Source organism: Rana temporaria, chromosome 1 (genome assembly GCF_905171775.1).
Source record: "Rana temporaria chromosome 1, aRanTem1.1, whole genome shotgun sequence".
NCBI classification, from domain to species: Eukaryota; Metazoa; Chordata; class Amphibia; order Anura; family Ranidae; genus Rana; species Rana temporaria.
In genome coordinates, this window is record NC_053489.1 from 62,032,057 (window position 1) to 62,057,861 (window position 25,805).

The 25,805-nt window shown below is 44.7% G+C and overlaps 1 protein-coding gene across 1 annotated transcript in view; it reads left to right on the plus strand.

Annotated features, from left to right (window-relative positions):
- The window catches only part of LOC120927729 (oncostatin-M-specific receptor subunit beta-like), a 113,050-nt gene that overhangs the window by 65,783 nt on the left and 21,462 nt on the right, over positions 1-25,805 (plus strand). The window contains exons 6-10 of the mRNA XM_040338597.1: positions 7,401-7,530; positions 8,735-8,880; positions 16,627-16,757; positions 21,337-21,505; positions 25,010-25,086. Of these exons, the coding sequence (XP_040194531.1) occupies positions 7,401-7,530; positions 8,735-8,880; positions 16,627-16,757; positions 21,337-21,505; positions 25,010-25,086 (653 nt within the window). The remainder of the gene's footprint in view (positions 1-7,400; positions 7,531-8,734; positions 8,881-16,626; positions 16,758-21,336; positions 21,506-25,009; positions 25,087-25,805) is intronic.

Below are 25,805 nucleotides of genomic sequence, written 5' to 3' on the forward strand. Positions count from 1 at the left end.
GGTAAGCATACAGACGACCGGTTTTCTCGGCAGGAAACACTCTGCCGGGATTCCCGACAGGAAAATAGAGAGCAGGTTCTTTTTTTTTCCTGGGCACTTTTCCTGTTGGGAAAACTGCTAGGGAGCCAAATGCTCTCCTGGCAGTTTTCCTGCCGGGAAAAACGGTCGTGTGTACGAGGCTTAAGCCACGTCTCTGGTCCAGTGGTGGTGGGGATCTGCAGGCAGGGAGCTTATCAGAATTTAGAAGCCCCCTTTAACAATAAGGGGGCTCCCTATGTGAATACATAGTACCCCTACTAATTTACAAAAGAAAATGTAACATGCAACATGTATGGGGTAAGACGCTGCTCAAAACCGACCCGATGCTTCAAATGTTGATATGGCTGTGTATGGTCTCAGCCAGCGCTGCTCTGGCAAAGCCCCCATGAAGCGTTTCGCCCGCCCACAGGTGATTTTTATACAGAGGTCGGTTTTAAGCGGCATCTTACCCCGCACATGTCTATGCTTCTGGATTAGTGTTATGTTGCCTGCTTATACTCTCTGAACACTGGCAGGGACACTTGTTATCCTCCAAATTTGAGCAGCACTCCAAGTCTTTACCTGATCACATATGTAACATATAAAAAAAAAACAGACTCGCATTTTCTTACCTTGGCAAAAAAAAAAAGGGATTTTTAATAACAGCTTACCTGTAAAATCCTTTTCTTGTAGTACATCACGGGACACAGAGCAGCATAGCCATTACATATGGGTTATATAGTGCACCTTCAGGTGATGGACACTGGCACTCTCCGACAGGAAGTTCCCTCCCTATATAACCCCCACCCATAGTGGGAGTACCTCAGTTTTGTAGCAAGCAATATGCATCCCAAAATTCCCCATAAGAGGGGTGGGAGCTCTGTGTCCCGTGATGTACTACAAGAAAAGGATTTTACAGGTAAGCTGTTATTAAAAATCCCTTTTTCTTTATCGTACATCACGGGACACAGAGCAGCATAGCCATTACATATGGGATGTCCCCAAGCAATGCAAATGAGGGGAGGGAAAGCAACCATGCACAGAAAAAAACAGCGGGTGCCATAGGACAAGAGGATCTTATACTGCGGCCTGCAGAACTGCCTGCCCGAAGGCTGAATCAGCGTTCCTCCTAACGTCCATTTGATAAAATTTAGCAAACGTATGAACCGACGACCAGGTCGCTGCCTTGCAGACTTGGGCCATGGAGACCTGGTGATACGCTGCCCAAGAGGCGCTCACGGCTCTCGTGGAATGAGCCTTGATCGACAAAGGCGGGCTCTTACCTTTCAGGCCGTAGGCCTGTACAATCACTTGTCTAATCCACTTGGAAATGGTGGCTTTAGACGCGGCCTGACCTCTTTTAGGTCCTTCCGGCAGAATAAATAAGACTTCAGTCTTGCGAATCTGGGCTGTGGCCTTTAGATAAATCTTAACGGCCCTAACCACATCTAAGGAATGCAGGAGTCTCTCCTTCTTAGAGGAAGGTTTAGGAAAAAAGGACGGAAGAATCAAGTCCTGATTCAAATGAAAGCTAGATACCACTTTCGGTAGGAAGGACGGATGTGGCCGAAGAACGACCCTGTCCTTATGTACAATCAAATAAGGTGTCTTGCATGACAAGGCTGCCAGTTCGGATACCCTTCTGGCGGAAGCCATAGCGACCAGAAAAACTAGTTTCCTAGTCAACAAGACCAGCGGGATTTCAGACAGTGGTTCAAAGGGCTGACTTTGCAAAGCCGACAGAACCAAGTTTAGATCCCAAGGATACAGGGGAGCTTTAATCGGAGGGTTAATCCGAATAACCCCTTGCAAAAAAGATTTCATTAAGGAGTGAGAGGCCAGAGGTCTCTGAAAGAAAATGGATAGGGCCGAGACCTGTCCCTTGACTGTGCTAACAGCCAGACCCTTTTCTACTCCTAATTGTAGGAATTCCAAGATTCTCCCAATGACATACTTGCAGGGATGCCATTTCTTAGCCTCGCACCATGTAATGTAAGCCTTCCACACCCTATAGTATATAAGCCTAGAGACCGGCTTTCTTGCATTAATCAGGGTGGGAATGACCCGGCCAGAGAGGCCCCTGTTCCTAAGAATTAGGGATTCAGCCGCCAGGCCGTCAAATTTAGGGCCTGTAAGGCAGGATGGAAGAACGGTCCTTGTGAGAGGAGGTCCGGCCTTAACGGGAGGACCCAAGGTTCTTCTACTGCCATCCTTATTATTAAGGAGTACCAAGGCCTCCGGGGCCACGCGGGGGCTACTAGAATCGTTGGCTTGTGCTCCACCTGAATTCTGAGAAGAAGACGGGGCAGCATCCGTAACGGAGGGAAGGCGTAGATCAGTGCAAACTGATGCCAAGGACATACCAGGGCGTCCGTCCCGTAGGCCAATGGATCCCTTGTCCGTGACATGAACTTGGTCAACTTCGTATTGAATCTGGAGGCCATTATGTCCACCTCCGGGACTCCCCATCTTTGGCAGATGGCCTGAAATACTTCGGGATGGAGGGACCATTCTCCCGGAGACATCTGATGGCGGCTGAGGAAATCCGCCTGCCAATTGTCCACCCCGGGGATAAACACTGCTGAGATGCAGGGAACATGGGTCTCTGCCCAAGCAAAGATCCGGTCCACCTCCTTCTGGGCTGCTTGACTCCTGGTGCCGCCCTGGTGGTTTATGTAGGCCACAGCCGTGGCGTTGTCGGACTGTATCCTCACAGGGGAGTCCTGTAATACATCTGTCCATGCAACTAGAGCCAACCGGATTGCTCGTATCTCCAGAACATTTATCGATAGAACCGATTCTGCTCTCGACCACTTCCCCTGCTGGGTCAATCCTTCCAGAACTGCGCCCCACCCCAAAAGACTCGCGTCTGTAGTCACAATCCTCCATGAAACTGGACTGAACGACCTTCCCTTCAAAAGGTTTTGTGGGACCAGCCACCAGCACAGACTCTGACGAGCTGCCTGGGACAGGGATATGGGAAGATCCAGGGCCTGGATTCTCTTGTCCCAGGCTGCGAGAATTGCTCTCTGCAATTTTCGAGAGTGGATTTGGGCGTAGGGCACCGCCTCGAAGGTGGCCACTAGCTTGCCCAAGAGGCGCATACACAGGCGAACTGTTGGCCTTGCGCTGCTTAGAACCACCTGGACCAATTCCTTTATAGAATCCACCTTGGACTGGGGAAGAAAGACCTTCTGCTGCATAGTATCTAGAATTAACCCAAGATACTCCAACCTTCTTGTGGGCTGCAAGGCCGACTTGTCCTGATTTAGAACCCAACCCAGGGATTCTAGATAATTTACCACTAAGCAAACTGCCTGATTTAGGCTGGCTGCTGAAAGATCGACGACTAGTAGATCGTCTAGATAAGCCATAACCAGGATCCCCTGGGATCTTAGGTTGGCCAACACCGGGGCCAAAATTTTGGTGAAGACCCGGGGAGCCGTGGCTAGCCCGAAGGGCAAGGCCATGAATTGAAAATGCCGATGGCCTAGGGCAAACCGGAGGTACTTGAAATGGCCGGGGTAGATTGGCACGTGCAGGTATGCATCCTTGATGTCGATGGATGCGAGAAATTCTTTCCCCTGTAGGGCGGCCATCACTGAACGAATGGACTCCATACGGAAGGAGCGAACCCTTAAATAACGGTTCAGGGTTTTTAGATCCAATATTGGTCTTACATCGCCGTTGGGCTTTGGGACTATAAACAGATTTGAATAAAATCCTTGTCCGCGCTCCTGAGATGGTACTTCCATAATCACTCGTTGATTTAAGAGGCGATCTAGGGCTGCTAAAAGCGAGACCCCTTTCTTTGGATCGCTTGGGAGCCTGGACTCCTGGAAGTGAGGAGGGGGAAACCCCAAAAACTCCAGCTTGTACCCCTGAGCTACTGAGGACAGAACCCATTCGTCTGAGATTCTGGCCTCCCAAAGCTCCGAGAAAAAGCGGAGTCTTCCCCCCACCCGAGAGAGTGGGGGCGTCCCTTCACAGATTCGCTTTAGGGGCAGCCTTAACTGGTTTGCGAAACCTCGGCTTCTTGATACCTGAAGCTTGCCCTTGCGATCTGTTTGCGGGTGAACGGCCAGCCGGCCGTCGATACTGCCTGGAGGGTGAGGGACCTGGACCTGGAGAGTTTGGGCGCTTAAAGGTTGGCCCTCGAAACCTCTTTTTAACAGGCAAGAGAGTGCTCTTGCCACTGGAAATCTTCTGAATATATTTATCCAGATCGTCTCCAAACAACCTTTCCCCCTGGAACGAAAACCCAGTTAAGAGTTTCTTACAGGGAGTCTCTGCCGGCCAATTTTTTAGCCATAAAAGTCTTCTCATGTGAACCAGAAATAAGGATAACCGAGAAGCTTGCTGGATTGAATCCTTAATGGCATCTACGGCAAAGCATAATGCCCTAGGCAGATCAGCCAAGTCCTGTGCCTGTTGTGCCGGAAGGTCTCTTAGAACCTGTTTGGCCTGGTCCTTCAATGCCTGGCATACTCCAATGGCAGCTACCGCTGGTTGCACTACAGCACCTGCGGTGGCAAAGGAAGATTTTAGCAGAGTTTCAAGCCTTTTATCGACAGGATCCTTGAACATGTGAATGTTGTCTACCGGACACGTCAAGGACTTGTTGACACATGAAATGGCTGCGTCCACAGTAGGGACAGTCCATTTTTTAGAAAAACCTTCTTCTAAAGGATATAAAACTGAAAACCTTTTAGGAGGAAGAAAAATCCTATCTGGTTTGGCCCAATCCTGAAAGATTAGGTCCCTCAGTAAGGGATGGACCGGAAAAACCGCATTGGATTGAGGAGCTTTTAAGGAACCAAGGGAGGATACGGTAGCCTGAGGTTCAGGCAGGGGTAATTTAAATGCCGTCCGTACCATGTCCGCTAGGGACTGGATCCATAGTCTCTCTGCCTGAGAGGCTGAGAACGGTTCCTCTATTGTGGATTCCTCCGAACCCTGTTCCAGGGGGTCATCCCCCTGCTCCGCCAAGAAATCTATTTCTTCTTGGGAAAGGACCTCCTCATCTGGAGAGTCAACCCTAGGGGAAGGGGACCTAGTCCGTTTCTTCCCGGGTAATGAGGCGGCTAATAAAGCAGTCATCCTCCGCTCAAATCCACCCAAGGTGGCGGCTAACATCTCCTCCGTAACAAAGGAGGGAGTTGGTTGGGTAGGGCCAGCCGTAGCACCTAGCAACCCCAATGGCTCAACTGGGCTAACGACCTCTGGTCTGTCCGGGGAGGAAGGCACTGCAGAGGCCTGGCCAAGATCCTCCGAACCCGATGGGGAACCCTTCTGCTTTTTTGTAGCTTTAGCATTTTTGGTGCTTCCCGCGCCCTTAGGAGCCATCTATACAAACCCAAGGTACTCCGCTAAACACAACTGACTGTCTTAATCAGCAGAGAAAAAAACACCCCTTGTAAAAAAGTGCCAAAAAATTAATAGGTTAGGGTGCTGTTAAATGATTAAACTTCCCATAACCTAATGAAGATGGACAATACAATGCCCCAAGGGCTTGTAACTCACACTAAATGAGCTAAGTAAAGCCACCTTTTATGCTGATCTGGGATAGAGCCGTGGGTAGCAAGGCTCAGACTGCTGCAAGTACACCGGCCTTTAAAAAAGAATCGAGCCGCAGGCTCTATAGAAAAGTGTACTTCACCAAAAACACCACCGGGTGTCACTCTCCCTTCGCAAGGTACTGCTCTCGAGCAGCTAACAGCGCCGCTGCTCCGTGTCCCACGGCGACCCAGATCGACTGCCAGCCTAATATAGGCTCTCAGAGCAGGAAGAGGGACCGCCCCGAAACTCCGCCTCCCTCACGCAGCGTCGCCGCGTCTATTAACACCGCGCGCGCCCGTTCCGGACGCTGCTGGAGGAAGCAGGGACACACGTGGAGCTGCAGGGGAGAGACACCCGAACAGGTTTACGGGGGAACACATGTAGCTGCGCGGATGGTAAGACCTCCATGCTACAAAAGGTGACCCCCCCTAGCGCAATAGCAGCTATTTCTATAAACCTTATGGTCATGCAGCCGTCTACCAGAACCAGCCAGGGGAACCATTAATGGGTACATAGAACCATCCTGTCACTCAGACTTTGTGGAATGAGGCGCCCATGCACAGAGGCATAAAGTGGGCTAAACCCAGAGTCCCCTGTGGGGGCCTGCTGACAAACCAAGTTCCGCAGGCCCCCTCTTACCTTCTCCACGCCGCAGGGTATTGCCATGCAAGAGGCCCAATCTTCCCCCTAAAACGTGGGTATCGTCATAGACCTTCAGGTACCGGGGTCCAGATTAGGAACACCACACTCCTGGACCTATATAGCACTGCTGGCAACAGGAATTACTTGGTTGCAGGAAACCAGTCCTGGAACCCAGAGTCCAGCTCTCACAAAGGAGAAGCATTATAGGCAAAACCCCCTCCAGGACCTGGGGGCCCGGGTACCGTCCACTTTGGCTATGAAGCACCTTGGACGGATCCGGTCGGCTTGCCCTGGTCCAGAGGACAACTATAGGCAGAGCTCTTCAATGTGCACCAACACCTAAGACACTGGCGAAAAAACTGAGGTACTCCCACTATGGGTGGGGGTTATATAGGGAGGGAACTTCCTGTCGGAGAGTGCCAGTGTCCATCACCTGAAGGTGCACTATATAACCCATATGTAATGGCTATGCTGCTCTGTGTCCCGTGATGTACGATAAAGAAAAAGAGCCCACAATATAAATCCATTGTGAGTCACGTTGTCCAAGATCTATCCTAGATCCTTGTCAAACTACACCTGCCAAAAAAAAAAAAATATCTGGCGACCCTAAGGCAACAACAGCCACTTGTAGAATAACAGCTCCCTAAACATGTGGAAATATTTAGGTAATGATGTCACCCCCCTATCCAACTCCTTTTCTTATGTTGCTGGGGATTCCCAGGCATGTAAGAGAATGGGCAAATGATGTCACTGGTTGGTAAGGGTGTGGCTGGTGCAGGAAGCCATCATGTTCATTCAAGCCGAATGCCCTAAACCCACATACCTAGTCTTGGGCAGGGACAGCATGGATTGGTCAATATCACATCCCCACTGCTGACTGGACAGTGAATAAACTTTAGCAATGATGAGCCATCAGTCCGATCTTTCATTGTTTCTCTTTGCAGCAGAGATTTAATTGCTCCAGGTGCTGTTCTGTCCCAGACTTAATGCTGCCGTACAGAGGATCACAAGATGCCGATGTCGGATTAAATAAATACCAATAAAGCTTCAAGTACTTACATTAGCTGAATTTAAAATACATTGAATTATGTTTAATGAATATATATGTGCAATAAGTAAAGTCATTTTTATCAGCACACTGTGCAATCTAACCTACATATGCTTTTTTATCAATCTTACAGGACCACCTGATAAGCCAAAGAATTTTTCCTGTGAAACAAACGACTTGCAGAGGTTACACTGCACCTGGACGCCCGGGCCTATTCATAACTTCTATGGTCACCTTGCTGAAAAATACGTGTTGCATGAATGGTAAATTGCAGGGAATATGGGAGGGTGTTGGGGTTGGGGGAATTTAATGGAATTATGCTTAGCAGGCTTAGCTATGTGCTACCCATATGATAGCCAAGGGTGCCATTTTATGGGGGTAAACTATACAGTAGCTGGGCTGTCAATTCTTTTAACTATTTATCAAAATGTACTATATACATAGGGGAGAGAGGAGCAAAATAGATATCGGACTGTGCAGGCCAGACAAGGAGCTTGATATTTTATAAAAGTACAATTTATTGGGTAACAATTATAAAAAAGATCATACAACATATACGTATCTGAATGAGTAAAAACAAAAACAAACAGTGCTTGCAGAGTTCAATATATACAATCATACACCAAGAATTAAATGCTGCTATGGTAAATCATCATGTGTCAACGCGTTTCGTCAATTTGCTTTCTTTAGGGCTCATGAAAAGCATATAGCACTCAGAGAGACAGCATCATTTACAATATATTCTACATAATATTTACAAACATCTAGCGTTTACTGCAGTCATATATTTGTCATGTGGGACCCATCTCAGCACAGAGCACCAACATTCAGCAAAGTTAGAAGTATGACTACAGGATCATACCTGGCAAGATGGCAGAACACAAAGGACACCAAAGGGACTTGGTGAAAGTTCTGAGGGCACAAGCTGTAGGTGCTAGGGTCTAGCAATGCCCCTGCCTATAATAGTAACCTTTTAGAATCATGATTCATGTTAGTATTGGCCACCAGATGACTTCTGCTCTTTTTGGTCAAAGCCACGTCAGGGAACAGGATCTGTGTGCAGCAGGTGCACTGATTGGCTGCCTCTACATGAGCGCAAGGAAGCTACTGTATACTTGAATAATGGCTTTTGATCTGCTTCATCCAAGTATTTAAACCCGTATTCTTATGAGAGTTTCTGAGTGTTTCCTGTGTGGTTGAGTCATTTGAATAAGTGAGACTGGAATGTGGAATTTAATTCCCCACAATGACTTCCGCTGCTTATATCTCAGGATCTGCTAATCACTATGACATGTGGTTTCCACTAATGGTGACCGCTGCTAATAACAGTTGTCATTGTATGCCAAAGATGGTGACAAAAGGAAGTTATACACAATAAGATACGATCTAATAAAATAATTCACACGTGTCGTTATAAACATTTATTGGACTCATTCTGTTTTATTGTTTGTTTTTTACCTAATGAAGGTTATCTGGAAGGTCGGCTTCTTGCTCCAGAGAGAATTGTACGTGGCCCATTGTAAACAACCAGCAAATCTATAACTTTACATTGACCGTTACAAATACATTGGGTGAGAAGAGTTCACAGGCTGTTGTGGATCTAGCAGAGAGAGGTAAGTTGGTAAAAGTCCTGTTCATCCCTAGATGGACATTATTGATTTACACAGTGTTGCTCTTATATAGGTTTTCTCTAAAAATACATTGGAAGAGTGGTTGATTTACCAAAGGCAAATAGGCTGTTCACTTTGCAAGGGAATTTTCCACAGAGCTTAGTGAAAGTTTCATTACAGAGAATACCCAATAACCTGTAAAGAAAATAAAAACAAAATGTATTTTTGCTTGCACATGAATGGATGATGGAAGTCAGCAGAGCTTTGCTACATTCACTACGTAAGGGGCATCCAACCTTTTAAAGACTAAGGGCCACTTAAAGTGGTTGTAAACCCCTTTTTAGAACTTGAACCTATAGGTAAGCCTAGAATAAGGCTTGCCTATAGGTACTGTAAATATCTCCTAAACAAAATATTTTGCTTGTAGTGTGCTGATGATGTTATTGGCACATGCGCTGTGAAGAAATGGCCCTCCGCGCCGTTTCTTCCCAAGTGAGTGCCGTGACTGACAGCTCCGGCGTGAATGCGCGGGAGTAATGACACGTGGCTCGAGCCAGTCACAGAGCCCAAATCCGCTGCCCCGGAAAGGAAGAGGGGCAAAGCTGGATGCTGCCACCAGCAGGGACAGCGTGAGCTTCGTTTGCAGGTAAGTGTCACATAATGGGCTAGTATGCGATGCTTAACTAGCCCATTATGCTTTTACTTTGCAGGGAACAAAAGAGGAAGTAAAACCCATCTGAGTTTACTTCCTCTTTCAGCGACTTGGTAACCAGTTGTGGGCCACAATGAGTGGAGCAGGCGGATGACTGGTCTATGTCCACTCTGCAGATGCAGAGCAGACATGGGCACAGCCCGCTCTACTCTATGGGCCCTCTGATCCGATGCACCCAGACAGAAGAGGACAGATCCCCTTCAGCTTTTTTTTTTTTTTTTAACAGATCGGATTAGAGGTAGGTGGGTGTAAACAGACACAAGTCCACCATAGAGGTGAATGGAGACAGGCGGAACTGATCATGTGAAAGGGGCCTAAGGCTGCTATTACACTGACATGCTGGGGTTTACCCACAACGCGGGTGCAGCACAGTGCACCTGTGGCTTTCCTGTGGGTTAGCTGCCATAGAATTCTATTATATCCTGCAGGTGTGATGCACTTTCTGAAAGCTCACCAAACCCGCAGGTTATAACCAAAGTCTATGGCTCAGTCCAGTCAACACGCAAGTGCACTGCGCTGCACCTGCGGATCAGTTTTAAAACAGCCCTGAGTAACCAGTGCAGAACTAGATATGTCCATTGCTGTGAGATTTTATGTGCATATTATATATATATAAACCGTATTTGCCGGCGTATCCATGAAAAATTTTGGTTTTGGGATATACTCGCTGTATAAGACGACCCCCTTCCTACTAGTCTGTCTGTAAGCTGAAGGGTAGCCAGAACAACCGCTGAGGCCTCGTACACACGAGGGGACATGTCCGATGAAAACGGTCCGCAGACCGTTTTCATCGGACATGTCCGCTCGGAGATTTAGGTCTGATGGTTGTACACACCATCAAGCCGAAATCCGCGCGGACAGGATACGCGGTGACGTGGCCGCGCCGTCGCTGCAACGATGACGCGGCGACGTGCACGACCTTGGAAGGTCAATGCTTCCACGCATGCGTCGAATCACTTTGACGCATGCGAGGGCTTTCCGCCGAGCGGACATGTCCAGTGAGTCGTACAGACGACCGAACATGTCCGACGGACAGGCTTCCAGCGGACATGTTTCTTAGCATGCTAAGAAACATTTGTCCGCTGGAAACCTGTCCGATCCGCCGGAAAATTGTCCGGTCGGCCGTACAGAGCCTCTGTTCAGTGTTCCGCCTATCACGGATGTCCTCTCGTCAGAGGATGAGAAGGCATCCGTGATGGGCGGAACACTGAACAGAGGCCCTGCTGGGAAAATTAGTGTTCCACCTATCACGGAACAGTCTGAGGAGGAGGCGCGGCTTTTGAATCATGGATGCCCGCAGCCTGACGGAGACAGGTACCGGCGTATAAGATGACCCCCGACTTTTGAGGCATTTTTTTGCATCCAAAAGGTTGTCTTATACGCCGGAAAATACGGTATATAAACTGACCTTTAAACACAATCTTCACTTCAGGAGTCACCCTGCAGGTATGGCCGGTTGTTGCTGTCCCAGGCAAAATGCATTTGGTATCACTCCACCTGTGACAGGAGCCGGTGTTTTACAGGAAGCATTGGCTCTGCTCTCTATTGCTACTGCATGCTTCCTCTACCGTCAGCTCCATTCTTAACATGTATGCTCTAGGTTGACGGGTCAGGAACCTACTATCTGGGCTCACATCAGAGGGCACCCCTGAACACCCAGGTTAAGGGTAACATCCCTTGTAAAGTGCTACTTCTTTTGCAAAGTGAACAGCCTATTTACCTCTAGTAAAGCAACCCCAGAGAGTGAAAACTGGTCACTGAGAGTATTCTGCCAGGACAGTGGACTTTCCCTGATGGTGGTAAGAGGTGATTCAGTGTGAAATGTGAATCATCTTTGTGTGCAGCAGACCAGAGAACCATTTACTATGGAACACTTCTGGCTCTGTGGTTAGTGGCGGAGCGGATGACCAGAGTGGAGCGATCAGAGAAATCCTGGTCATTATTACGGAAAGTGCTGTTTTATAAAAACAGTAGAAAAAATGTTTTGTTGCCCACAGTTCCTAGCTGGAGACCTCTGTGCAATTTATACCTTCCATTGGAAAATTGACTGGGAGCTGGTAGGCTGCTATAGGCAATGCACATATTGATAAGTCCAGGAGGTTTAGTAGTTATACAAATAGAGGCTTTCTGATGGTCAAAATGTGCATATTTATAGATTTAGCCCCTAATTCATCCCCCCACCCAAACACACACACAATGACAATTCCTAGGCATGCTGATGGGTTGCCTTAGGTTGGCCATATGTTATACAATTTTCTTGTTCAATTTCATTCAAATATGTAGTGCAAGGACCTGCCTGATTAAATACAAGTTAAAAGTGTTTGGCCTTATATTATATGGTGTGATGTGAATTACTGCGCTGCTGAAACATATATATATCAAGCTTCTGTACATGGCAACTAAAAAGTGAGAAGCAAACAAACAAAATATGGACAAAAGAGTGCAGCGCTCTGATATAATCGAAAGTGACAATAAGATCAAAATTTGCATAAACAAAAAACGTATAAATATTGCACATGGAAAGGAAAAGAAACCACATCAGTCAATAAACATATAAAGTCCAAATGATGCCAAGTGATGAGTGAATATCACAAAGTCCAAAAACAAACAACTCAAACTAGAATTGAGTAAATTAAGGCAATAACTCTCAGTGATGAAATAGGTGTAAATGGAATTTGAGTTCCAAGTGTAGAGAGAAGTCCCACCAGATGCAGGCTTACCAGAATATATGGACTCTGTGAAAATTTAATTTCCAGAGTCAATCAGGCTTTGATAAGTGCTTGGAACCTTGGTGTGGAGTCTTCTTCAGGATGGGAGTTTTGACAAATGGCTGTGAAGCAAAATTCCTATAACCTGGGACCAGGCTGGAAGGTCTCTCACTCAGGAAGTGCAGGAGATAGACATCCGTATTAAAAATCCCACATAGATGTAAAAAAGAGAAGGGGGGACGCCATAGTGTAACACCGTAAAAATCTATAAAAATTTAATAAAAAAATGCACTTACATATCAGATGAAAATACAGCGCATATCAGTAAAAACGATGGCAACCTCATTGTTGCCATCGTTTTTACTGATATGCGCTGTATTTTCATCTGATATGTAAGTGCATTTTTTTATTAAATTTTTATAGATTTTTACGGTGTTACACTATGGCGTCCCCCCTTCTCTTTTTTACATCTATGTGGGATTTTTAATACGGATGTCTATCTCCTGCACTTCCTGAGTGAGAGACCTTCCAGCCTGGTCCCAGGTTATAGGAATTTTGCTTCACAGCCATTTGTCAAAACTCCCATCCTGAAGAAGACTCCACACCAAGGTTCCAAGCACTTATCAAAGCCTGATTGACTCTGGAAATTAAATTTTCACAGAGTCCATATATTCTGGTAAGCCTGCATCTGGTGGGACTTCTCTCTACACTTGGAACTCAAATTCCATTTACACCTATTTCATCACTGAGAGTTATTGCCTTAATTTACTCAATTCAAGTTTGAGTTGTTTGTTTTTGGACTTTGTGATATTCACTCATCACTTGGCACCATTTGGACTTCATATGTTTATTGCCTGATGTGGTTTCTTTTTTTTCCATGTGCAATATTTATACGTTTTTTGTTTATGCAAATTTTGAACTTATTTTCAATTTCGATTATATCAGAGCGCTGCACTCTTTTGTCCATACTTATATTATATGGTTTTGGTAAATCTAAAGTAAAATTGTACAACAAAATTGTACTATGTATGACCAGCCTAAGTCATACACAACACTGACACAGTGCCGGAGAACGTGCCTATTGTCCACTATCATGATAATATTCTATCAGGATATGGATACAGGGCAGTGCTGGAGTGATAAATGCTCAGGTAAGAGGGATTCTACTACGTTTAAATTTTTCGTTTAAGAAACTGTATTACCTGCCAAAGGTTTATAATTCTGTGTGATTCCACACAGTCCTAGACCTCCACTGCAACACTGCTTGGTCAGAAACCCATCCCCAGCTTGCAGTCCACTGACTGGACAGAGACGGGGTAGCATTACACAGATGAGTCCTCCCTCTGCTCTCTCCTACTGTCATTTTTTCCCTGGTCAGCCCCTGTGCAGTACTGCGGAACCTGATTACTGTGCTAACCCTCACCTTCCCAGGCTGAGTGCTGCTGTTACAAGAGGCCAGCAGAGTCAGGAGCTTACACTAATGACACTTAAAAATACATGTGCATTTTTGTAAATATTTTATTATTTATTTTTAAGTGACAACACTGAAGAAATGACACTTTGCTACAATGTAATGTAGTGAGTGTACAGATTGTATAACACTGTAAATTTACTGTCCCCTCAAAATAACACAACGCACAGCCAATAATGTCTAAACCACTGGCAACAAAAGTGAATACACCGCTAAGTGAAAATTTCCAAATTGGCCCCAAAGTGTCAATATTTTGTGTGGCAACCATAATTTTCCAGCACTGCCTTAACCCTCTTGGACATGGAGTTCACCAGAGCTTCACAGGTTGCCACTGGAGTCCTCTTCCACTCCTCCATGACGACATTATGGAGCTGGTGGATGTTGGAGACCTTGCGCTCCTCCACCTTCCGTTTGAGGATTCCCCACAGATGCTCATAAGGGTTTAGGTCTGGAGACATGCTTGGCCAGTCCATCACCTTTACCCTCAGCTTATTTAGCAAGGCAGTGGTCATCTTGGAGGTGTGTTTGGGGTCGTAATGTTGGAATCCTTCCCTGTGGCCCCGTCCCTGAAGGGAGGTGATCATGCTCTGCTTCAGTATGTCACAGTACATGTTGGCATTCATGGTTCCCTCAATGAACTGTAGCTCCCCAGTGCCGGCAGCACTCTTGCATCCCCAGACTATGACACCCCCACCACCATGCTTGACTGAAGGCAAGACACACTTGTCTTTGTACTCCTCACCTTGTTCCCGCCACACACGCTTGACACCATCTGAACCAAATACGTTTATTTTGGTCTCATTAGACCACAGGACATGGTTCCAGTAATTCATGTCCTTAGTCAGCTTGTCTTCAGCAAACTGTTTGCAGGCTTTCCTGTGCATCATCTTTTAAAGAGGAAGACAGCCATGCAGACCAATTTGATGCAGTGTGCAGCGTATGGTCTGAACAGGCTGATCCTTCAACCTCTACAGCAATGTTGGCAGCACTCATACGTCTATTTCCCAAAGACAACCTCTGTATATGAAGCTCAGCACGTGCACTCATCTTGTTTGGTCGACCATGACGAGGCCTGTTCTGAGTGGAACCTGTCTTGTTGAACCGCTGTATGGTCTTGGCCACCGTGCTGCAGCTCTGTTTCAGGGTCTTTGCCATCTTCTTATAGCCTAGGCCAGGGGTGGCCAACCAGTGGCCCGGGGGCCACATGTGGCCCGCGGAGCCCTCCTATGTGGCCCCCGACCTTCTGCTCTGGAATGGCGGGTTGGCAAGCCCAGATCGCAGGTTGCCGGCCCGCCATACCGCAGCATCAGGGTTGTGAATGAAGCTGGTGGTGGAGGAAGAAAGTGACTGTGGGGCAGAGCCCCATAAGCTGATGCGTCCTCTACAGCGCAGGCTTTTGCCACAGGCGGAGTCTATGGCAAAGTTCAGCAAACCCGCAGGATAGACACAGGTGCGCAGTACGCTGCACCAGCGGTGTGGGTAAACCGCAGCACATCAGTGTGAAATCAGTCTTAGGCCCTTTTCACACGATCAGCCTGACCAAATGGGACCCTCAATTCACCGATATAGAGCGACAGATGTCCGTTTACGCCCACCTACCTCCAATCCGAAAAACAGAAGGGAATTCGTCCCCTTTCATCTGGGCGGATCAGAGGGCCTATAGAATAGCCGCGACCTGTCATCCGCCCACTCTGCTCATTGTGGCCCGCGACTGGTTACCAAGTTGCTTAAGTGGCCCTCTCTCTTCAAAAGGTTGGGCACCCCTGGCCTAGGCCATCTTTATGTAGAGCAATAGTTTAAACAGTTTAGAGTTCTTTGCCAAGTTGAACTTCCAGTGACCAGTATAAGAGAGTGAGAGCAATAACACCAATTTTAACACACCTGCACTCCATTCACACCTAATGCCGCGTACACACGATCATTTTTCGGCATGAAAAAAACGACGTTTCAAAAAAATTTCATTTAAAATGATCGTGTGTGGGCTTCACATCATTTTTCGGGTTTTGAAAAACGAAAAAAAAAATTCCGAACGTTTTAAACAATGTCGATTTTCGGGTTGTAAAAAAATGATCGTGTGTGGGCTAAAACAACGTTAAAAACCTGCGCATGCTCAGAAGCAAGTTATGAGACGGGAGCGCTCGTTCTCGTAAAACTACCATTCGTGATGAGTAAGCACATTCATCACGCTGTAACAGACAGAAAAGCGCAAATCGTCTTTTAGGAAATCAGCTAAAGCAGCCCCAAGGGTGGCGTCATCCGCATGAAACTTCCTCTTTATAGTGCCGTCTTACGTGTTTTGTACGTCAACGCGCTTTGCTAGAGCATTTTTTTAAAACGATCATGTGTGTGGGCAATGTTGTTTTAATGATGAACTTGAAAAAAACGTCATTTTTTTTCCTACATGCCGAAAAATTATGTTTTTTTCATGCCGAAAAATGATCGTGTGTACACGGCATAAGACCTTGTAACACTAATGAGTCACATGACACCGGGGAGGGAAAATGGATAATTGGGCCCAATTTGGATATTTTCACGTAGAGGTGTACTCACTTTTGTTTCCAGCGGTTTAGACATTAATGGCTGTGTGTTGTGTTATTTTGAGGGGACAGCAATTTTACACTGTTATACAAGCTGTACACTCACTACTTTACATTGTAGCAAAGTGTCATTTCTTCAGTGTTGTCACATGAAAAGATATAATAAAATATTTAAAAAAATGTGAGGGGTGTACTCACTTTCATGAAGTACTAATATATATTTTATTTTTTTTCTGCCTTAATGTTGTTGCTTTCGCAGTATTACATGACCACGTACAGTTTTTCAGATTACAATTTGTATTATTATTATTTTTTTATCAGTTCGCCCCATCACTCCTACAAATGTAGTTACAAGATACGTGAATGCAACAGATGCTGTCTTAGTCTGGACTTTGAAGGCCGAATACTCATCTCTTGTACTGCAATGTCAGACTGATCTGAAGGAGAGCGCAGTAAGTAGAATATAAATTAAAGCTGTGATATTTTATCCAACCTACACAATTCAGCAGCTGTATCTATATATATATATGTATTGTGGCGGAAGGAGGTTGTGACCCAGAATTCTCAACCGGATGGGTTGAGGGGCTCCAGGGACCTTGTAACATGAAGAGGAAACTGTCTTTTTAGTTTCCTCCTTTTTTTAGAAAAGTCCACTTTGGGATCTGGAGCCCGGGGATTTCTGAGAGATCCGGGTAGGATAAAATCCCTAGTCCTGGGTCCTGATTTTGAAAACAGCCAGCATATTGATTGGTCAGGTGTGTGCTGGGCTTTTAGTAATAGCCTGACCATGGTTCTGAATATAGAACATTGAAAGCTGGTATAAATACAAAAGATCAAAGCCATCCTTGTATAAACTTTAGCCCTGGTTCACACTGGGTACGATTTGGAACGATTTGAGATGCGATTTGACATGTCAAATCGCATCTCAAATCGGCGGCAATTGTCGGCAATGGCACTGTCCTAATCAGTGCGACGCCGCATCTGCGATTTCAAAAAGTAGTTCCTGTACTACTTTTTGCGATTTCGGGCCGCGATTTACATTAAATTGCGGCCGAAATCGTGGCAAAATCGCAGCCGCAAAATCGCGGTAAAATCAGGCATTTTACCGTGATTTTGAATTCGCAGCAGTGTGAACCTAGGCTAAGTCATGAAGAAAAGCATACGACAGACATTTCCCCCATTTCCAAGATAGGAGCCGGCTACTTTAAATACAAAAAAAAAATATATATATGTTTTTATCTCTATATGCAAATCCCTCCATACTCTACCTAAAACCAAGATTAATTCAAACAATTTTAGCTTACTTCCTGCTCTAGCCGACACCAAGACAGGAGGTAAGGGGAAATCGCCCCAACTGGCACATAGACAGCAATTAAAACCTGACAGAGGTTCTAAAATGCCATCTGTACTAAAATTATATAAATGTACTGCTATCAGTGTCTCTATAGAGGGGCTGTTCAGTCACTTCTCGTTTTGTCTGATACCAGTCAAATGAGCAGAAATGAAAGGGGAAAATGGTCTCACAACGACACAGACAGCAATAACAGAGGGTTTAATCCTCCCTACCCACTGCATGCAAAAGTGGAAAACAATTTTGGCTGGAGCTAAGCTCTGAATAAATATTTACTGAACGTTATTTATCTCAAAAACAAGAAATGTGGCAAAATGCGTAAATTGCTATTTAACCATTTTGGTATTTATTTATTTAAAGGACATACAGTTATTTAAAGTTTACATACCCTGGCAGAATTTATATCTTGGCCATTTTTCGGAGACTATGAATGCTAACACAAAAACTACTCTTTGACTCATGGTTAGTGTGTGGCTGAAGCCATTTATCAGTCAACGGTGTTTATTCTTTTTATATCATAATGGCAACAGAAACTACCCAAATGACCCTGATCAAAAGTTTACATACCCTGGTGATTTTGGACTGATAACATGCACACAAGTTAACACAAAGGGGCTTGAATGGCTGTTAAAAGGTAACCATCCTCACCTGTGATCTGTTTGCTTGTAATTAGTGTGTGTGTATAAAAGGTCAATGCGTTTTTGGACTCCTGACAGACCCTTGCATCTTTCATCCAGGGCTGCACTGACGTTTCTGGATTCTGAGTCATGGGGAAAGCAAAAGAATTGTCAAAAGATCTACGGAAAAGGGTAGTTGAACTGTATAAAACAGGAAAGGGATATAAAAAGATATCTAAGGAATTGAGAATGCCAATCAGCAGCGTTCAAACTCTAATCAAGAAATGGAAAATGAGGAGTTTTGTTGAAACCAAAAAACTTTCAGGTAGACCAACTGCCAGAAAAATTGTTTGGATGCCATTCAGACTCAGTTTAAGACCCATTCGTTAGATAGGATTCAGACCCCTATCCTCAACAAAATAGCTCAAAGGGACTCAACGAAAGGGTTTATTTCAGAGCTATATAATAAACTGGGAGCCAGGGCCATAAACCAATCAGGCTTGCTTAAGAGCAGAGAAAAATGGGAACGGGACTTGGGACCGATAACGCAAGAGCAGTGGAGTAGGATCCTAAATAGAGGGGTTCTAGTATCTATTTCCCCAGCACAGAGAATGTCTCACCTATTCTTACTACATCGGGTCTATTACACCCCAAAAAAAATGTTTCAATTAGGCTGGAAACCAAGAGATGAATGCCCTAGATGCAAGGCTACAGGTGACCTCGTCCACATGTTTTGGAGATGTCCCAAACTCTTCAGATATTGGACAGAGGTCATCAACAAACTTAATAGCATTTTCAAGACCTCTTTAGAGCCAGACGCTAGAACCTGCCTCCTGGGAGAAATGGAAGATCATAGAGTATGCCCGGGAACACTGGAGGGCATGCTGCGAGGCCTATTTCAGGCACGCAAATTAATCGAGCAACGCTGGCAGGCGCACGACCCCCCATCTGTCAGAAATTGGATTGGAACCATAAATGTGCTGATTGAGAGCGAGAGAGTGGCCTTTATCAAACAGGGTAATCATAAAAGGTTAGAAAAAGTGTGGGGACCCTGGTTGAGATGCACAGGCTTCCCTCTGTAGAGGTAAAAGATCGCTATCAGGAGAAATCTCCCCAACCACAGAAGATAGCAATTTTTTTTTCTTTTTTTACAGTTAAAAATTAAAGCAAGCTGTACCAAATTTTGGTCTCTCCCTAAGGGGGAAAAAAAAAAGAGAGAAAGAGACTGTGAAAGAGGCAACTTCTTTCTCCCTTCTCGGTTGGTTTTTCCCTCTATAAGAAGACATTAGAGTTACACTGGGGGGAGGGAGAGATGAGATAGGGGAGGGGGGCGGTGGGGGGAGGGGGTAGGGACAAGAGAGGGGGCGGGAACGAGGCAGGACTACTATCTCATGTATGTTATGATCAATGTTGGTGATGGCTTTGTATTTTACTGAATGCACCACGCACCTTATGCTATGGGTGTGTGTAATTTTGTAAATATTGTACTTTGGGAAAAAAATATAAAAAAATAAAGAAGAATTAAGAAAAAAAAATTGTTTGGGATGCAAAGAAAAACCCACAAAAAGTGAAATACAGGACTCTCTGAAAACATGTGGTGTGGCTGTTTCAAGATGCGCAGTATTAAGAACTGGGGTATGTAAACTTCTGATCAGGGTCATTTGGGTAGTTTATATTGCCATTATGATTTATAAAGAGTAAACACAGTTGATTGATAATAAATGGCTTCAGCCAAACACTAACCATGAGTGAAAAAAAAGTTTTTGTGTTATTCACATTCTCTGAAAAATGGCCAAGAAATCATAAATTCAGCCAGGGTATGTAAACTTATGAGCACAACTGTATGTGTATTTTATTTAATATACTGCTTTATTGAAAAAAGTCTGCTTTTATAGAATGACATTTATTTGTTTTTACATTTTTTTCAAGTTTAAAGTATATATATTTGTTTTATAAAGCAATTGCATGTGACAACCACAGTATTAAAAACAGAAAGCACTGCAGGCTAAAGGTGGCAGTGTTCATCTACAGGTAGAAGGCTTATTTTGTCTGTGAAACCTCCAGGTATCATCCCCTACTTAAATTTTCTTGGGATTTTAGTGCTGAGAATGCAGACAGCATAGAGAGGCTGACTGCCGGAGGATCATCGGGATCCTTGTGAATTAAACCAAACTTATAGTCAGATTCACGTAGGCGGGCGCAACGTTAGGCAGGCGTAGCGTATGGCATATACGCTACGCCGCCGTAAGTTAGAGAGGCAAGTGCTGTATTCACAAAGCACTTGCCTCCTAAGTTACGGCGGCGTAGCATAAATGGGCCGGCCTAAGCGTGCCTAATTCAAATGTGGAACAGGGGGGCGTGTTTTATGTAAATGACTGGTGACCCGACCTAATTGACGTTTTTAACGAACGGCGCATGCACCGTCTGTGGACATATCCCAGTGTGCATTGCTCCAAAGTACGCCGTTTCGACGTGAACGTAAATTACGTCAAGCCTGATTCGCGTACAACTTACACAAACAACGTAAAAAGATAGGCCTGTTCCGACGTCCATACCTTGCATGGGATGCGCTACCTAGAGAGCAGCTTTATCTTTACGCCATCGTATCTCTAACGTAAACAGCGTAACTAATTGCGACGGGCGCACGTACGTTCGTGAATCGGCGTATCTAGTTATTTGCATATTATACGCCGAACTCAACGGAAGCGCCACCTAGCGGCCAGCGTAAATATGCACCCTAAGATACAACGGCGTAGGAGACTTAGGCCGCTTGTATCTTAGCCTAATTTAAGCGTATCTGGTTTCCAGAATACACTTCAATTTACGACGGCGTAGATTCAGAGTTACGACGGCGTAAACCTATCTGAATCTAGCTATTAAATTTGACCAGGGCATTTGTGTGAAGATGGGAACTTATGTTCAGTCCATTGGCGGACAAAAATACCACCAAGTGGGTGATTCAGCCCACCCACAGCTACACAAAATAGGAGTGATATTTTTGGAAACACTAATGTTTATTGTTTCCTTTAACCTGATGATTGTCAATTTTATTTTCCCTTAAAGGTAATTGTGACAGTGAAAGGGAAACCCTCAACGGAGATGTACAGTGTCAGTCTCACCCATCTGAAGCCATTTACTAGGTATGAGCTGAGAGTGCGCTGCATGTCGGAGTCATCATTAGCCGGGTGGAGCAACTGGAGTGACGCTCTTGTAATCCAGACACAGGAAGCCGGTATGCCAACAAAATATAGGAATTTGAAAGCAATGTATAGAAATATAATTTATTAAATAAAACAAAAAATAAATAAAAGATTTACTTTGATTGGTATAAGAAAAGTTCTGACACAAAACAAAGTCGAAAAACTGCAGATTCTAGGTCGTTCTTCTTGGTTTTTTTGATGTGTACATCACTGCACAGTAAAAAAAAAAAAAATGGAATGTTTGAATTTTAATAATACGTTTCCTCAAGACACAGCCTGACTTTTTGCAGTCTCTAATGAAATGAGAACACATAATACACCTGGCACCCAAAAACTAGGTGATCTTCAGCCTAGACTGTGAGTGACATAATTAAGCTCAGAACAGCTTTTTGTTAATCATGCCAATAAAGGCATCTTTTTACTTAAAGTGAAACTATAGTCAGAAAAGTCCTGCTAGATCACTTCAGGCCGACCCCATTTTTTAGGTATTGCTATGTAAAACATTAAAAATAAGTGCATATAATGTTTAAATTCCAGTAACACACTATCTCTCCCTGCTATGCACATGCTCAGTTGCTCTCCAATTTTGGCTTTAGGCCAAAATTAAGAACCACTAGAGGCTGATCTGCTGATAGCCTAAAGATTTACTGCTGCTCAGGGGACTCCGGGCTTCAACCTCCAGCAAGGAGAAACAGGAGTAATGCTGGAGGTAATATACAGCAAACACTAATTTTGTTAGCATAATTATTCATGTAGAACAGGGATATGCAATTAGCGGACCCCCAGCTGTTGCAAAACTACAAGTCCCATCATGCTTTGCCTCTGGGTGTCATACTTGTGGCTGTCAGAGTCTTGCTATGCCTCATGGGACTCGAAGTTCTCCAACAGCTGGAGGTCCGCTAATTGCATACCCCTGATGTAGAATGTATGTTTCCAGTTAACCGCTTGCCGCACGCAGATTTACGTCTGCAGCATGGCACGGACAGGCAAAAGGGCGTACCTGTACGTCCCCTTTAAGAAGCAGTTGTTGCAGGCGCGCACGCGCCCGCCACATTCTCCGTGAGCGCGCCCATGGGTCCCGCGGACTCGATCGCCACGGGCATACCCACAATCGTCATAGAGAGAGATAGAACGGGGAGATGTTAGTGTAAACACAACATCTCCCCGTTCTGCCTAGTGACACAGTCACTAGGCAATAAACGCTTATTTTTTTTAACAAAAATATGTAGAAGAGTACGGATCGGCCTAAACTAAGAAAAAAAAAAAACGTTATATCTTTTTGGGGGATATTTATTATAGCAAAAAGTAAAAAAAAAAAAAGATTGCATTTTTTTTGAAAAATTTTCGCTCTATTTTTGTTTATAGCGCAAAAAATAAAAACCGCAGAGGTGATCAAATACCACCAAAAGAAAGCTCTATTTGTGGGAAAAAAAGTACGTAAATTTTGTTTGGGAGCCAAGTCGCACAACTGTGCAATTGTCAGTTAAAGCGACGCAGTGCCGAATCGCAAACAGTGGCCTGGTCCTTTAGCTACAAAATGGTCCGGGGCTTAAGTGGTTAAAGAACATTATTTTTCATCAAAAAGGTTATGGGTAAACTTCCACTTTATTTGCAAAATTTTATGTTGGTATATTCCCTATTGATTCATTTGAAGTGTGATATTTTATAATGATGAGTCTATTTTAAAATGGTGCAGTCTCTTAAAAAAAAACAATACCAAATGAGAAAACCAAATCCCGCAGCCCCGAACCACACTCTTACATATATTTTTTGGTGCTGTTTCGAGTCCAACCATAGGACTTCCCTCCATCCTCTCTCTTTACTTTGGCGGCAGTGGTCAGGTCCTTTATGATGCGAAGAGCAGCACTATGTATGGACATGGGCATTGTTCTCTGCATCAATCCCCTCTGAATCCAAGGCGGCTTGATTTTATGGCCTCAGGGCTCAAAAGAGGACTGGTTCCTGGGGCCGTAAGAGGACATGAAGTGCAGCACTGGAGCATGGAGAGGGTGAGTACTGCTTTTTTTTTTTTTTATCTGGAGGGAAGAAAGGGATTTAAAAAGTACCGTATTTGCCGGCGTATAAGACGACCCCCTAATTTTCCAGCCAAAATGTTGATTTTGGGATATACTCGCCGTATAAGACTACCCCCTTCCTACTAGTCATGCCTCGCCTCACGGTGCCACCATTACATGCCAGACTGTGTCACTACATGCCAGACTGTGTCCCATTACATGCCAGACTGTGCCCCATTACATGCCAGACTGTGCCCCATTACATGCCAGACTGTGCCCCATTACATGCCAGACTGTGCCCCAGTACATTCCAGACTGTGCCCCAGTACATGCCAGACTGTGCCCCATTAAATGCCAGACTGTGCCCCAGTACATGCCAGACTGTGCCCCATTACATGCCAGACTGTGCCCTTACCTTATCCCAAGACATGCAGAATCGCGGCCGTACGATTTTTTAAAAGCCGCGCCTTCTACGTCTTCTGTTCCGTGATAGGCGGAAACACTCAGCTTCCCAGGAGGCATTGTGTTCAGTGTTCGCCTATCACGGAGGCCCTCTCGTCCGAGGACGAGAGGGCCTCCGTGATAGGCGGACACTAAACACAGGACGAGAGGGCCTCCGTGATAGGCGGACACTGAACACAGTGCCTCCTGGGAAGCTGAATGTTCCGCCTATCACGGAACAGAAGACGTAGGAGGTGCGGCTTTTGAAAAATCGTACGGCCGCGATTCTGGGATAAGGTAAGGTTAGGTTACCGGCGTGTAAGACGACCCCCGACTTTTAAGAAGATTTTAAGGGGTTAGAAAGTCATCTTATACGTCGGAAAATACGGTACTTGTAGTTGGGCTTAAAGAAGGCTATTATCTATAAAGTGCAGAAGCCCAAGACAATAAGAGGACATGGAGTGCAGCATTGAAGCAGGGAGAAGATGAGTACCGCTTTCTTTTGTTTTTAATGGGAGGGAGGGAAGGGATTTAAAAAGTACTTGTAGTTGAGTTTTAAGAAAGCAAGAGCAATAAAGTGCAGGAGTCCATGGAGGCCAAACAGAAATAATATTCCATTGGGTAAACCATTCTTAAAATGTAACTAAACTTAACAATACTCACCTGCCCTCAAGCAATGCAATGTCCGCAACTCCCTGTCAATGCCGACATATTTTTCCTAGCTTTTTCCAGGTTTGGGATCTTCAGTCATTTTGATTGGCCAAACAGGGATGACTTAACTCCTGCTCAGACACATGTAAACTGAGCAATGCATACTCAGTTCCTTCCTGCTCGCAAGTTCTCCAAATTAGGACTGGTGAAATTCATCAAATTGGTTGGTGGTGGCGAGTTCCACCATTCTAAACGCAGTAATAGCACGCTCTATAGATCATGGCTGCTCTCTGCAGTAATTGGACATATGAACATAGTAGCCTATACCCATTACTCTTACCAATACCAGTGGGAACAGTGTCTTAAAATGACTTGTATTGATGAAATGTGCATACATCACTCCCCTTCAGGACTTTTTTTTTTTTATAGCACCGTCAGCTTCACTTGATCTATGGAGAGAAATTCAGCATAATGAAAATGGGCAGACTGTGACGGTTTACTGGAAAGTAAGTACTTTAGGACTTCGTCTTCTCAGATATCATTCAGTTTGGATCGAGGAGAATGATGCAATGATTTCTCTGTGTCCCCAGCTCCGCCCACCTGCTGCATTTACTAGTATTCATATGTATTATTCATAAAGTACCAGGAAATTATACAGTATTGTACAATAAAAAGTAAAAAAAAAAAAAAAAAACTGAAGTTTATAAAACATGTTTTAGGGAGAGAAGAGGGACAACAATGGCAGTCTCATTCTCCCTGCTGTGGTTCTCATTTATTTTTTCTTAGGCCTTGAAAAATCTCAGTACAGTTTTAATTGTAATGTGCTTATGCACACAGGCGAGTAAACAAGCGCGTGTATTGTTCAGTAAAAAAAAAATCAGCATTTTTGTTCATAAATGTATGCCTCATGCATGCAAATACATGCAATTACACGCAAATGCTCCATTTACATATTGCGCAGAACAAAAATGTGAGAATACGTTTTTGCACTAAATCACATGTACGAAAATACATACATAAAAAAGAAGAAAGTCTGAAAAAGTAGACGCTCAAACAGGAGTATCAGGTGGCCTTATCTGTATGGTGAATATAGCAGAAACAATGAGACTGCAGGGCAGGGAACCTCAGCTGGAAGACCTCACCATTGGCATTCTCAATGTTGATTCAGCCCACCAGTATACTATATATCACTATTAGTTTTCAGAAGCTATGAAGTTATAAAATA